The sequence below is a fragment of the Micromesistius poutassou genome, assembly GCF_964030765.1.
Source record: "Micromesistius poutassou genome assembly, chromosome: 7".
NCBI lineage: Eukaryota > Metazoa > Chordata > Actinopteri > Gadiformes > Gadidae > Micromesistius > Micromesistius poutassou.
In genome coordinates this window covers 16,039,290-16,053,388 of record NC_140277.1, presented here as the reverse complement: position 1 = coordinate 16,053,388, position 14,099 = coordinate 16,039,290, and the positions used below count along the sequence as shown (strand labels likewise).

Below are 14,099 nucleotides of genomic sequence, written 5' to 3'. Positions count from 1 at the left end.
GCACAATTCTTGAATAAATTCATTCAGGAATTGTGAGAGTATGTGATGAACTTTTACATATCAACACTTATTATAACACTTGAAACAACATTGAAACATATAACACTCATAAAACGTTTTATATGAATGACTGCATTGTCAGAATCATGGGAGTTCACATTTAAAGGTCATTTAAGAAGTCTTACATTGTTTTCACATTTGTTTTGACGTGAATGAACAATACTGAAAAAAGATTGCATGCTTCCATCATCTTGGATTTCAGGCATATGTGGCGTTTTTTTTAAAATCATAATGTTGCCTGCAGTATTAACTATGTGTACCGTTAAACTCAGCTGTTAATTAGATGTAGACCTTCATTAGTAGAGAATCATGAGTGAAATGTATGCCTTTCAAATAATACATGAAAAGTTTATAAATAGCTGGTTCTTTAGACAATGAGGATGGCAAGCAAGGATACTACATCAAGACATCAGGCATTCATAATCGGACTTGAATTTAACACTTCATAGACATTTATGATGACACTAACAGTCGCAATTACTCAACATTAACATCAGAAAGCTTTTATAGAATGGGTACGTAGAGTGCACGTAGTAATACAGTTATCAAATAGGCCTATCATAATGAAAAAACAAGTCATTTGTGATCTGTCGACATTATTGACTTTTACATCCCCCACACCCAGAACGCTGACTTATCCGGACACGTGACTTTATTCTAAATGACTTCCAATCAATCAACGAATCTATAATATTAAATGACATTGTGACCCATTATTCAAGTAAGTTCACGGTGCACACGTAACAAAAACATTCAACCACACACATTCACATTCATCGTCTATTGGCCGTTTCGGGGAGCAGATGTATCTAGCCTTGTATTCATCCCGATGCTGCTCCGGCCCATGCGCATCTTCCACTCCCTCCTCTCGTCTCGGAGCGACGCGCCGCGGTCTACCTACCACACGCGACTGGGATGGATCCGCACCAAGAACCGCTCACTCCCTCGGCAGCTCCGACAATCTCTTAACGTCTCTTAAAACAGAGTTTTACATAGCTTTCAACAAGGCTATACGTCTATATTCTTTTTTTTTTTTTCTCTCGCTTGGGCGCAATTGTTTTTTAAACAGCAATGCAGTGACTCAGCCGTCAAAACTTGAACGTGAGTAGTTTGACCATCTTCTTAAAAAAACCAACATGAATAACGCGTAATTATGTTATAATAATGATAATTGAATGACTTTGTTGAGTTGGTCACCGTTCCAACATGCAACCCAATATTTGAGATGACCGTGGTCATTTCTTATCAATGTTTGCCTTTATTTGAAACTTATTACGAGCCACGCTGGGAGAGGAAGCATGAAACTATAAATAAACGGAGTTTAGGGACCCATTAAGTCGTTTCTACACTTATTGGATCATTCTGTCTAAACATTTAGGCTGTGAATGTTCTTATAATGGATATAACGTCTCGCATAGGTTAGTTTATTCATCGCATAGTTAATCATTATGGCCTGGCCCTGACCCAACCCCAACACGCATCAATTCCCTATGCAACTTGTATATTTGGTTTCATAAAGTAGCCTCTTTTGGAGGAAGAATTCCCCGTTACCGAACAGCTGCAGAATGTCTCAGTCATTTCTTCCAGGAGTCATGGATTCTTGGCGCACCAGGAGATGACCCGCAAGCGAGGCTGACATTACACTGTTGTGAAGTAAAGATAAACTACTGTAAACATTTGGACCCAAACGGCGAATGCCTCGTGTCTAGCTTTTATTTATGAGGGGGTTCTCTAGCACATAACAGTCCAGGCGTGTTTACATCTAGCGTTTAATGTCTGTTTAATTCTGGTACTGGAGTGAAAAGGGTCTTCTCACCGAAACATCTGTTCCAAGGTACAAGAAAATGGTTGTGAATTCCTTCCATCTTATATGGCATCATCATGTGTCTGGATCTGAGGATGCGCCCGGGCGTTTTCCTTCTACTGTAGTCTGCTCCGTCGTCTCCTTTGGGGGGGGGGGGGGGGGGGGGACTTGACAGTTAGATCGATGCCCTTTGGATAAACCCACCTGATTGGTCCACCCATGGCATTCAGCTTTCAACCAATGTCTTGTGGATCCTCGGTCGGCTTATAGCTCAGGAGGTAGAGCAGGTTAACAGAAAAAAACGAATTACACCAACAGGTAGATAAACCAAAAATTATTACAAATAAAATAAAAAACAACTCTGTACAGTACTGTTAAGAAATTCATGAAATACAACATTTCTTGCCAACGCAGTCTGGTGTGGTGAGAACGTGTGTTTTGAATGAGTTTTGTATGCAACTTGACCAGTCACCCAGACCAGTCGCTTTGGATGAAAAAATGCCCTAAATGTAAAACGTGAATCGTCTGTGTTTTTGTTTGTGATCTATTTCCTTGTCGTCAATGCCTAGCGACTCACACACACAATGTTGTGAACAATTGAGTGCTTGGTTCGGTTATGTGACGCTAATATGAAGCTGAAGCTAAACCACTCAGTCCTCAACGAGTGCCAACCTCACGGAGGTTTGCCCGGGCCTGGTGTGTGTTCTGTCAGGCCCGACGGTTTTGGGTTCCCCCCGTGATTGAATCAAAATATCTGGCGACGGGAGTAGTAAAAAAAAAGCTGTGTTTCCTTTGGCACACCTCTGGGTTATGGCTTAGGTAATGTCTCAAGCATGAGAGAGAGAGAGCTGTATGAAATGAGGAGAGGGGTATATGTGTATATGTATAAGAGAGAGAGAGAGAGAGAGCGCGCTGTGGTTATATTGTACCCTGTGTTTGTTTAGATTGGACACTGGGGGTCCACCACAAATGTTAACAAAGGATCCTGTAATGCATCACTTTAGGAATGTGCACGGCGCAATGATGGCCATTTGTTTTGGCAGCAGTTTTTACTTTGGCAGCAGAGCTTCATTTCCATTACCAACATGTATGGATAGATATATTTTTAGAAATAATACAAATCAGAGAAAGCAACCAAACGTTGAAATAGATAACATCAATAATTTGGCTCCCAAGTAACACCTAATGGAACATAATGAAGTGCACTTTAACGGTCAGAGTGGCTTATTACAACCACTAATCCATGAGCATTTCAGATTAAGGAATTGAAAAGTTCACTGTCAAACAACACGCCAGTACTTGTGAGAGGTTTTTCTGTTGTTCCAAGTGCAGCTTAACTGTAGTTCTTTGAGTCAAATCATACTGACAGATATCTCCGGAGCATTAAACAAATGAATTGGCAGCTGAATATTCTCCTGCTTCCAACGCAAGAACCTACATAGGCCTACAGCTACAGGTTTTGTTATTGCAACCAAAGGCATCTTGTGGCCCCTCTCAGTTTAAAGGGGTACTATTGATTTAGATCAATCAATGAGCGGCAAACGCCCACACGCTCACACTCACATCTAATTGGCTTTTACAACGGGATTGATCCTCTTTGATTAGCAACGGTAATTAAGTCCCCCCCCAACGGTGATGGCATTTTAGAATATCTGGATCTTAACAATCTCGTCAAGCTGGTGGATTCTCCAAAGTGAAATCAGTCAAACAAGGCTTCACCTCATTTAAGCTAAACACAATGTTTGTCAAATAAGATGCTCTGCATGCAACATCCACTCTGTGCAACAGCTGCTGCAGCTGTTGAACCCCAGAAGTTGTTTGCTAATCTGGTAATCTGCTAGTCTGGGTTTCCCCCTCAAAAGTTGGCACTGTACTGTAGGCATATGTCAAAATAGTTTACATATATTTTCCCACTTAGTAAAAGTCTGCACCTGTCTGCCAGTTGTCCCCTGAGGAACGCCATGGCAGCTTGTGTGTCAACCCAGGAAGGTTCCATTGTTGAAAAGTCTGAATAGGTGTAGCGGCTCTAACTGTGTGTTTTTAATTTTTCCAGAGACTCAATATATTCCCGCTACTCTAGAAACTGAGCACGGATCACCTCACCATGTTGCGTGTGTTCCAATGAGAAGCCAAGCTAACACGATGAAATGGATGCTCTTTGTGTTGTCATGGTGCATGACGATATCCACCAAACGTTTCATGGGCAATATCTCCAAGAGAGCCACAGAAAGAAAACCCCCAAGAAATCCCACTGAAAGGCTACACACACACACACGCACACGCACACGCACGCACGCATGCACACGCACGCACACACACAGGCATGTGTGATTTTGACGTCTTGTATTATTATAGCGTATCATATAATGTGGTGGAACAGTGACAGATCTTGATTGTGCGTCCTTTTCCACTGGGAACGTTGGTCTACTGTACAATGTCGTTTCTTTGAACGCGCACTATGACCTGTCTATCTTATTCCCTGTCATGATATGTGTCACATCCACGACGAAACATTGTGCATCTTGTACAACATTTCACGAATGACCGTTAGACCGGAGGGTGATTCCTAACTCTTTTTTTGCAACTACTCGCTGGTATATGGTAATGCATTGTTGTTCTCCTATTGGTCGTGCACCGGGAAGTTCACCCAAGTTACACAATGGTTGCTGCCTTCAAATATTTCATTTTGGTCTTTTATCCATGACGGCCGATCATGGATAAAATGGCAGTGTGAGAAGGCTCCAGGTAAAGTTGGCATTGAAATGGGAAGGGGTCTGTGTTATAATAAGGAAAATTCACATGTTAAGGATGGCATTGGAATTGTATTGGATCAGACCACACCAGGAACAGGCTAGTCTAGTGTTTTAAAAGTCACTGTCAGCCAAGACTGCCTGCCTTGGTTGCATGGATTTTAAAAGATTGATCAGTTGTTATGGAAAACGTCTGTTATTGGATGTCATAATCCAGATACAAATAACCTTTGCAAGGTGCTAGGTCTTGCGTGTCTTAATAATAATAAGACAATTAGTAATCGTCTTAATAATGTTGAAGGACACGGGGTGAAATTACAAAGATATTTTTAGTTAATTACTCTAACCTGTTTCGAACTTCAAGTCAGCATTTCTATTCTAGGATTGACCTGTTCTTCTGTAGTCTATTAGGCTTAATGTAGGTATTCGTTTTGGTTTTCAGTCTGCTTCTCTTCTCTTGGGCTCCTCTTATTTCGTGTCTTGAAATGTAATCCTTCTAAACCCAATTGCACTCAGTGTCTGGTCCCGAGTCCAGAAGGCTTTTTCTCCTTCAGGTTAGGTCAAGATATGAAGGAAATTGGACTTGGACTTTGTTTGTTGTTTTTAGTGAGGAAAGTCTGGCTGTCATTCCAGGACAGTGTCCCATCTATCTTCACTCAAGTCCTGAAACAACAACAACAATGACAACTGGATGCTTATTTCCCAATCCTGTGTGTTGGGAATATGCAAATCTCTATCCACATCTTGTACTCTGGGATTGGGCGTGGATCTTGTGAACACGTCATTTAAAGTCATACAATCATTTGCACTGGGGCTCGGAAGAAAAGGTAATAAATGTTGCCCCTAGGAACACAAAATGTCCTTTCAGACATGTGCGTGTGGGCGTTTGCTGCTTATTGATTGATCTGAATCATTTTGCTTAATGCTCAAGACAGAATCTGTCGCGATTTGACTCAATTAACCTCTTAAGCTGCACATGAAACCTATCACAAGTACTGGCGTGTGAGTTGTTTGTGAACTTTTGAAATCCTTATCTTAAAATCGCTTTGTAATTTTAATAAACCACTCTCACTTTTAAAGTGAATGTTATCATGTTCCATTAGGTGTTACTTGGAAGCCAAATTGTTGATGTAATCTATTTCAATGTTTGGTTGCTCTTCTCTAGCCACATTAGCTGACGTAATAACAAAGCAATTCTTGACCAACCATTCCTCCAAATATGTGTTTTATAGCATTCATATCAAGTAATCACCATCAAGCTGTTTCCACTGGGGCGTGGATTTCTCTGACATTCTGTCATTTGTCCAGGGCGATCGACAGCCCGATCTGAGATGTGTAATTACCACGATGGCATGGCCTTTCTTAATCTTTTCAAAACCCAATAGAGGTTGTTACTGCCGCTTATTGACACTCGCACAGCTTTCATCACCAATACTAATTTGGTAATCCGCTATTTCAGTGGTGTAAGCCATGCATTACACGCATCATCCTCCTGTTTGTGAACGCGGGGCCTTGTAAGACAACACAACTCTGTGAGGCTTTGCAGCTTCACCAGTCTCTCTACTTAGTCTCTCCACTCCCCTGCAGACGGTCCTCCCAGGAGGTCTGATTCTAGTCCCGTCCACTTTATTTATTACCTCTCCGACGCTCCCAGGTTCTTACGTCGTGCCTCTTCTCTCCGACGCTGGGCTCTTCATCCACTCTGTGTTTGTGTCTCTCTTGCAGAGTTTGGGTTTTTCACTGCAAGCAGCCACTTCTCCTAATGGGCGCAGGTCGATGCCGGAGGGGGGGAGCAGGGACTGATGTTTACCTGGATCCAGAGACAGTTGATGTGTGTGTGTCCGTGCTGCCGGCAGGCTTTTGGAACTTTGTGTTCTGCCATGCTGCTGCTGCTGCTGATGTTTTCTATATGTATATTAACTTTTATTCATGTGTGTGTTTATGTTGAGACGATGATCAGTATAGGAGCGTCAGTGTTACATCTTCGTTTTCCCTAATCGTAAGGTTTATTTTCATGCGTTCGCTCTCTCTCTACAGGGCACCAGCTCCACAGGGAGTAATTCTGTGTGTTCAGTTTTGAATTACAGACCAAGTGTTATGCTGCCCTTGGATGCCCACAGCGAACGGCTGGCACACCTATCCTGTCCGCCGGACCACACACTCGCTGCTTGACCACTGACTTGTTTGAAGTGATCATACCTATTTCGCCAGGCTTAAGTTTGGTTTATTTACCCATTGATGCCTCACAAGTAGAGAAAAGTAACTTCAAATACTAATGACATGAAGCTATCAAATGACTCTGGTCAAACCTCAGAGAGCCACCTTTATGCACTTGTAATAATAAAAAAAAGGACCCAAAATAGCTCACTCACTGTTTATTTTCTTTCTTCTGTTTGTGTAATAGGTGGTCCCGCCAAATCCCCGCTCTCGGAAGATCTGGAGCCAGAATGCCGGATTTGTAGGCAAACAACGACTTTCATGTTGCTCGGAGCGATGAATGCCGCGCTGTCTCGAGGCGTGACACACCGCTCAGAGACAGCTGAAGCACAGCCGCGACTCAAACCCTTGAACCTGACACAACAATCTGTATCGGTCTGCATCGGTAATGTTTCAACGTGTGCGCGCGCACCCTGCCCGTTGCGTCGGTGCGTCGGCGCCGGCCTGTGACCGCTAGTACCGGTGACGTGATGGACGACAAGCGCTGCCTCCAAAGCTCACCCGGGTCAGAGGGATCCAATCACACGCCGGGAACCTCCCTCGCCGTCGAGTGGGTCTCGCTGTGTCCGCTGAGCCACCTGAGGGCCACGGCCACAAAGCTCAAGGTGGTGAGCTTCCTGTTCGGCCTGACGTTGTCCTTCTTCGTCGTGGCGTCCTACGTCCTGACGTGGGACAGGAGAGGCCTCCTGATCACGCCCGCCCCCTCCCCGCTGAGGCCCTCGGCCGTTGCCGCCTGTTCCGGTAATGACACCCTGGACATGAGATCCCTGGTGAGGAACGTCCTCCTCAAGCTGGACTACACGCCCAGGAGAGTCCCCGACGAGAGAGAGGTCATTGGCTCCGACCCACAGGTCAGTCGCGCTCCTCTTGTTGATTTCTTTCTTGTTGATATTGTTATTGGCATTCGCTTGGATCGTATCCGTCAATCACAGAATTATTTGCATTACGTTGCTGTGGCGTGGGGAGATCGTGACACCATCTATGTTTATATATATACACATTCACACATTCGATTATTCGTTCTTGAGAGGGTCAAAGCCGATTTTTAACATTTAGACCGTTAACATTTTTTTCCCCATTCAAATAAACAAGAATTAACGGACGGAACTAATGTTGGTTCTGTAGCACTATTACAACACAAACACTGATCACTGTTAAAGTTTTTTTTTTTTGCGTTAAAGATATTAAGTGATTTCTTGCCGATGATCCACGGCTGCCTTTGTGAACGTCGGCACACATCGAATAATCGATTGTTCGTTCATAACACCCACCGATTATCCGACCATGAAAAAAATTGGAGTCATTCTCATCCCTAGTACACGTGTGGATCACTGGGACTATCGCGGTATCGGTTTTCAGTCGTGTCGTGTTTTCCCTCTCCACAGCTGTTTTCCGCCATTCCTCGACAGTTCCTTCCCCGCGTCAAGAACCCCTGCTGGCTGGCCGAGTGCCCGAGCGAGCGCGGCGCCGACCCGTACGCGGGGAACCTGTTCGCGCAGCGCTCCAAGAGCTTCAAAGCCGCCTGCGACGGCATGAGGGCCGGCTTCCGGGGACACCTGCGCCACCGGGACGGCAAGGCGTACCGGCTGCGCTGCTTGCCGTACTTCTACATCGTCGGTCAGCCCAAGTGCGGCACCACCGACCTGTTCCACAGGCTGCTGCTGCACGGCGAGATCAAGTTCACCACCATGAAGGAGCCCCATTGGTGGACCAGGAAACGCTTCGGTAAGCCGCTTGTCTGTTGACGCTTCTCTTCGGACGCCTCTCGCGCACACTGCCTCCGTCCCGTCGATGGATGGGGGGGGAGGGGGGGCGCTTTTTGACGTAGCCGTGTGTTTTGCCCCCCGGGGGTTGTGTTACAAAGGCGATTTTCATTGACAGTTGCACTTGTATGTATGTTTGCATAATGCAATCTGATTGGCTGGCTGACGGAATCTGTCGTCGCCTTGAAAAGTTCAACTTTTCTCAACTTTTGGACGGACCCCCACAATGCATTTCCGGAGCGTCCCGTGCAAAGTCAACGAGGTCCGTCGACGGACGTGTACAGTGTGCAAGGGGTGGAACTGTTGCGTGATATTGTCTTTTGATTATGTTAGATGTTTTTTTGAATATGCAGGTTCATGTTTCAGGAGGAGAGGATTTGCGACGATGTAAAAGGAGTCTGGTGTGCTGTCGACGCAGCAGTTGACGCAGTATGAGATGTGTCTTTCATGTCCGGGTAGAGACCCGGTCGCCTCGCCTCGACTCTCTGTTGACTGTTGGTTTGAACGCATCGTGCCGGTGGATGGAAATGACACACATATGTGTGGGGTAGCGTTAGGGAATTTGCTCTATTTCTGGGCCCTAAATGGTTAGTTCAAATGCAAACCATAACACGCTGAAAGACCTGATGTACATTTGAAATGTAAATTTTTCGCAAAGTCACTTTTATATATGACATTTGATGAGTTTGACATTAATTTAGTTTGGAAATTAAAATATCAATTGGTTATCTTTGCCCCATCTTAAGCAATTTGTTTTTCCAACCAAAAGCTTGTCTGTTATAAGAATCAAACTTCCTTCTGATGATATTTATACGTTTCTACATACTGTGGAAGTGGCTTCAGATCTGAAACAGAAGGAATATCTAGTGTCAGAAAGGGTATTGACACAGACACCTTTTCTGCACGTCTGCTCACAGGAACAAACCTGCAAAATTCCATATTCTGGATTTTTCTTTACTCATTTTACGTCCTCGGTGAAAGTTGTGCTTCGTCCTGAGCTGCCAGTGTACCTGAGGGAGTAACCAGACCTCACTCCCATCTGGCTGATATTTGGCCCGCAATATGGCAGAAATCATGGATGTGAGTGTGCGTGTGTGTGTGTGTGCGTGTGTGTGTGTGTGTGGACCGACTGGCCATAAACATGGGGCTGTGACCTCGCATGAGAGCTACATTCAGTGAGGGAGAGGGGCTCAGGAAAATACACACGGCCTCAGTAAACTATTTAGATCAGCCAACGCCTGAACCTGAACGGCTGCAAACATTTCATTCGTTGTTAATCCTTATAGTTGATATATCACTCACCCTCCCCTCCTGTGGTACTTCTTGGTTCTTAACCTGTCGGCCGTGCCGACCGCCGCTCAAGGTCAGGGGAGAGAGGGGAGAAGGAAACGCTACGATGTAGGAGGGCTGCTGCTGCTCGATTATGGAAAAAAAAAAAAAATCATATTCACAATTATTTTGGTCAATATTGAAATCTATCGATTATTCAAACGATTGTTTTTGAGTGTGTGAACATGAGGCATTTATTCATGATTTCTCTCAGAAAAAAGACACAGTCTAAATGAGAACTTTGAAATTTCCCCTTTAAAAAAATACACAGAATCGTCAAATCGAAAATAATGTCCAGATATGTATCCAGCTGTTTGGCAATTTCTATAAAGAAAGAAAAATAAAATAAGAAAAATAATAAGAAAAACGAAAAAAATAAAATAAAAGTTGTTTCGTTTCAACTCGATTATATAAGTTTGGTGATCGTTTCACGCTAAAATCGAAAATCGCGATCAAAATTCGATGAATCGCCCAGCCCTAATACGATGCTTGCAGGTGTGTATAAAGTGGCCGTGTGTGTTCATGTTGCAGGTTATATTCGTTTTAAAGACGGCCTGAAGGCGCGTTTCCCTTTGGAAGATTACCTGGACCTGTTTGACATGGCAGCCCAGCGCATCCAGGAGCATATGCTCACTAATTCATCCACAGAACACAGCCAGGTCCAATTCATTACAGGTAAGTGTGTGTGTGTGTGTGTGTGTGTGTGTGTGTGTGTGTGTGTGTGTGTGTGTGTGTGTGTGTGTGTGTGTGTGTGTGTGTGTGTGTGTGTGTGTGTTGTGTGTGTGTATGTGTGAGTCAGTGAAGGACCAGTTTGATTTAACTCACTGGGCCGACCCAATGGAAAGAGTTTATAATTATTTCATTAAACGTTTCAATATATCCAGGGGGCGGAGTCACAGAGCTTGTGTTGTTTTATTTTTTCAAATCGATAAAAAACGTTTGTAGTCAAAAATTTCTTCCTACCTCCAACCGAACGACGCAGAAAAGTGACGTGTCAAAACGTGTCACTGGTGGCACCCATTGCAAACTAAATCTTAAGTTATACATTATTTAAAAACATTCCCACTACCCTTACGGTAGGCTCAATGAGTTGAATCGTCTGACTAGTATTTTAACCGTTAGGAGAGATGGAACCACAGATATGTTTAACTTAACTCTGCTTGTGTGTAATGTGTTCAATCAACACATTTAGACTCATTCACTTCAGCTATGCTAAGTATTGTTGAAAACCGGCAATTATTCTTTTAGTTTTCTCTATTCATCAGAGATACAGACATACACCATAGAGTTGCACACAGCTGTTGGTGATTAAACAACTCGGTATATCTTCTTTCTCAACAATATGTGTTCATTGTGTTAAAAGCTTTAAACATGTTCGTTTCAGCAATTATAGGGTGTGATTACCCTACCTTGGAGTTACTTGACGCAATATTCAATTCAATTCATGGCGGCAGTTTTTTCACGAGCATTGTGGGCAGCAAAGAGAGGCAAGACAAAGGAGCATTTCCATTCAGCCAGACAGGACAAAGTGTCTTTTACGTTCTGCTCTACTCTGCCACAGTGTAGCTCTGCCCGTTCACCACTTCCCTGTGGAATTGACAGGCGAGGCCAGCGCGTCCACAATGTGGGATAACCAGGCTTGGAGCTATCTCCATGGAGACAAGGAGGAGCAGGCGGAACCACTGCTACTGGCCCAAGACTTCATCCACACGCTTCAGCCCAATGCCAAAGTCATCGTCATGCTTAGAGATCCAGTAGAGAGGTGACAACAACTGTTTACTCCTCGCTTTGTCATGTATTATCGATTATTATCGATTTGCTAATCGTTTCTTGGCTGTAGAATTGTATGCAATTTGAATATTGTCATAAATGAGAGGCCATTGCATTTGAATGTTTCGCTTTGATAAGAAAATTATCTCTGAGCAACGTATTCTGCCAGCCAAATCATCACGGTTTTGTCCTGCTTTGCGTGTTTCTGTATAGGCTGTACTCGGACTACCTGTACTTCAAGGTGGCCAACAAGTCCATGGAGGACTTCCACCAGAAGGTCATCGAGTCGCTGCAATTGTTCCAGGCCTGTCTACTGAGCAGCACTCTACGCTACTGCGTCTACAACACCAACCTCTCCAACGCGATGCCGGTCAGTTATATCGCTTTCATCGCTTCAAACTGTAAGCTTTTTCATGCTACTACGAATGCAATTAGGATTTGTTTCTGCTTTGGTGGAACGTTAAATGGTAAAACCTATTGTCAGTGTCAAGTAGATTAAATAGGGTGAAGGTTTTTTTTTTAAATGTCAAAACTTGAACACTGGCACCATCTTCAGGACACACGGTGTATGTACAGATGGAGACGCTGCAGCGATATTCATATTTAAATACGCAACCTTTGTCATCGTCTATGAATGTTCCTTCCTCTTCCAGGTAAGGCTCAATCTGGGCATGTACGGCGTCTTCCTCCTGGATTGGTTGACGGTTTTCCGAAGGGACCAGATCCTAGTTCTTCCACTGGAGCAGTATGCAGCCGACCTTGGCGCGACGATACAGAAAGTGTTTGACTTTCTGGACGTCGGTACGTCGTGCGCACTGGCTGAAGATGAGATAGGGAGATATAATCATTCATTGATTTCCGATTTTCACCACCAGCAAATTCATATTTTTTAAAAGGAAGGACAAACTGGAAAGGGACTTCATCAGAGACTCTCTCGTTCTCTCTCTCTCGCTCGCTCACTCTCTCTCTCTCTCTCCCCCTCTCTCTCTCACTCTCTCCCCCTCTCTCTCACTCTCTCTGTCTCACTCTCTCTCTCTGTCTCCCCCCTCTCTCTCTCTCACACACTCCCCCCCTCTCTCTCTCACTCTCTCCCCCTCTCTCTCACTCTGTCTCTCACACACTCCCCCCCTCTCTCTCACTCTCTCTGTCTCCCCCCTCTCTCTCTCTCCCCCCCTCTCTCTCACTCTCTCCCCCTCTCTCTCCCCCTCTCTCTCTCTCTTTCATATGCTCTCTCGCTCTCTCATTCTCTCTCTCTTTCATATGCTCTCTCGCTCTCTCACTCTCGTTCTCTCTCTCTTTCATATGCTCTCTCGCTCTCTCACTCTCTCATTCTCTCTTTCATATGCTCTCTCGCTCTCTCACTCTCTCGTTCTCTCTTTCATATGCTCTCTCTCTCTCTCTCTCTCTCTCTCTCTCTCTCTCTCTCTCTCTCTCTCTCTCTCCCCCTCTCTCTCTCTCTCTCTCTGTCTCTCTCTCTCTCCCTCTGTCCAGGCTCTCTGTCAGAGCAGGGGATGGCGGCGGTCACCAGGCGGCCCATGTCGAACGCCCGGCGGGCGGCCGACCGGAGGCTGGGCCCCATGCTGGACGCCACCAGGGCCCTGCTCAGGGACTTCCACCGGCCCTTCAACAGGAAGCTGGCCCGCCTGCTGGACCACGAGGCCTTCCTGTGGACAGAGGCTTGACGGGGCCAGGGGGGAGGGACTAACTACAGGCAACGCGCCCCTTCCACTCTGCTGCTGAACCGGTCGCGATGTCTTTTTTTTTTTTTTCTCAGTAGGATAAGTCTCGTAGGATCCTCGCCTCTTGATTGGGTTAGAACCCAACCCTAGATTGGGTTAGGGTTAGGCTCTCCTTTGGATCGTGTTTCGATTAGTGGTGGATTGATTGACATGATTCGTTTGCTTGATTCAGTTCGCGTCGGTCAGTTCGCCAAGAGGAATCGTTCAGAATCGTTTGTTTGTTTGTTTGTTTGTTTGTTTGTTTGTTTGGTCGCGTTTCTGGGAGCGGTGAATGCACGGTTCTCGGGAGCCGAGTCGGTCAGACTCAGACTCCTCCCTCGTTCTCGTTCTCAAACGAATCACGATCGTGCAATGGTGCAAACGGTCATCAATCAACACAACATTAGCTAAGTTCCTTTCAGTTGAGGAGCGCTTCGTGTTCGGAATCGGGATGTTGTTTCCCGGCTGGCTCTCGTGACGTCTCAGTCCTCGAGTCTTCACCGCTAAACAGTCAGTGAACGAACGGCGACTCAGCGACGACTCAGCGGCTAGTGGGCGGAGCTGGGAACGATACGAACGAGACGAACGAGAGAGAACTGAAACAGGGAATCAGGTCGGTTCGTTCTCGTTAAAGACGTCGTTCATTCGAACTGATTAGTTCGCAAACGACCCATCACTAGTTTCGATT

At 45.1% G+C, this 14,099-nt stretch overlaps 1 protein-coding gene across 1 annotated transcript; it reads left to right on the top strand.

The window, feature by feature from the left end:
• Window positions 1-1,084: 1,084 nt before the first annotated feature.
• Window positions 1,085-13,840, top strand: LOC311350943 (carbohydrate sulfotransferase 15-like). Its single transcript, XM_084471044.1, has 8 exons — window positions 1,085-1,161; window positions 7,019-7,682; window positions 8,217-8,556; window positions 10,455-10,598; window positions 11,526-11,685; window positions 11,907-12,063; window positions 12,347-12,494; window positions 13,185-13,840. The coding sequence occupies exons 2-8, from the start codon at window positions 7,302-7,304 to the stop codon at window positions 13,373-13,375; spliced, it is 1,521 nt and encodes a 506-aa protein (XP_084327170.1). The 5' UTR covers window positions 1,085-1,161; window positions 7,019-7,301; the 3' UTR covers window positions 13,376-13,840.
• Window positions 13,841-14,099: the final 259 nt, after the last annotated feature.

Coding starts and splice junctions, on each gene's coding strand:
- LOC311350943 (XM_084471044.1), top strand. CDS start 7,302: ATGGACGACAAGCGCTGCCTCCAAAGCTCACCCGGGTCAGAGGGATCC. Junction 7,683..8,216: donor TCATTGGCTCCGACCCACAG/GTCAGTCGCGCT, acceptor CCCTCTCCACAG/CTGTTTTCCGCCATTCCTCG. Junction 11,686..11,906: donor CTTAGAGATCCAGTAGAGAG/GTGACAACAACT, acceptor GTTTCTGTATAG/GCTGTACTCGGACTACCTGT.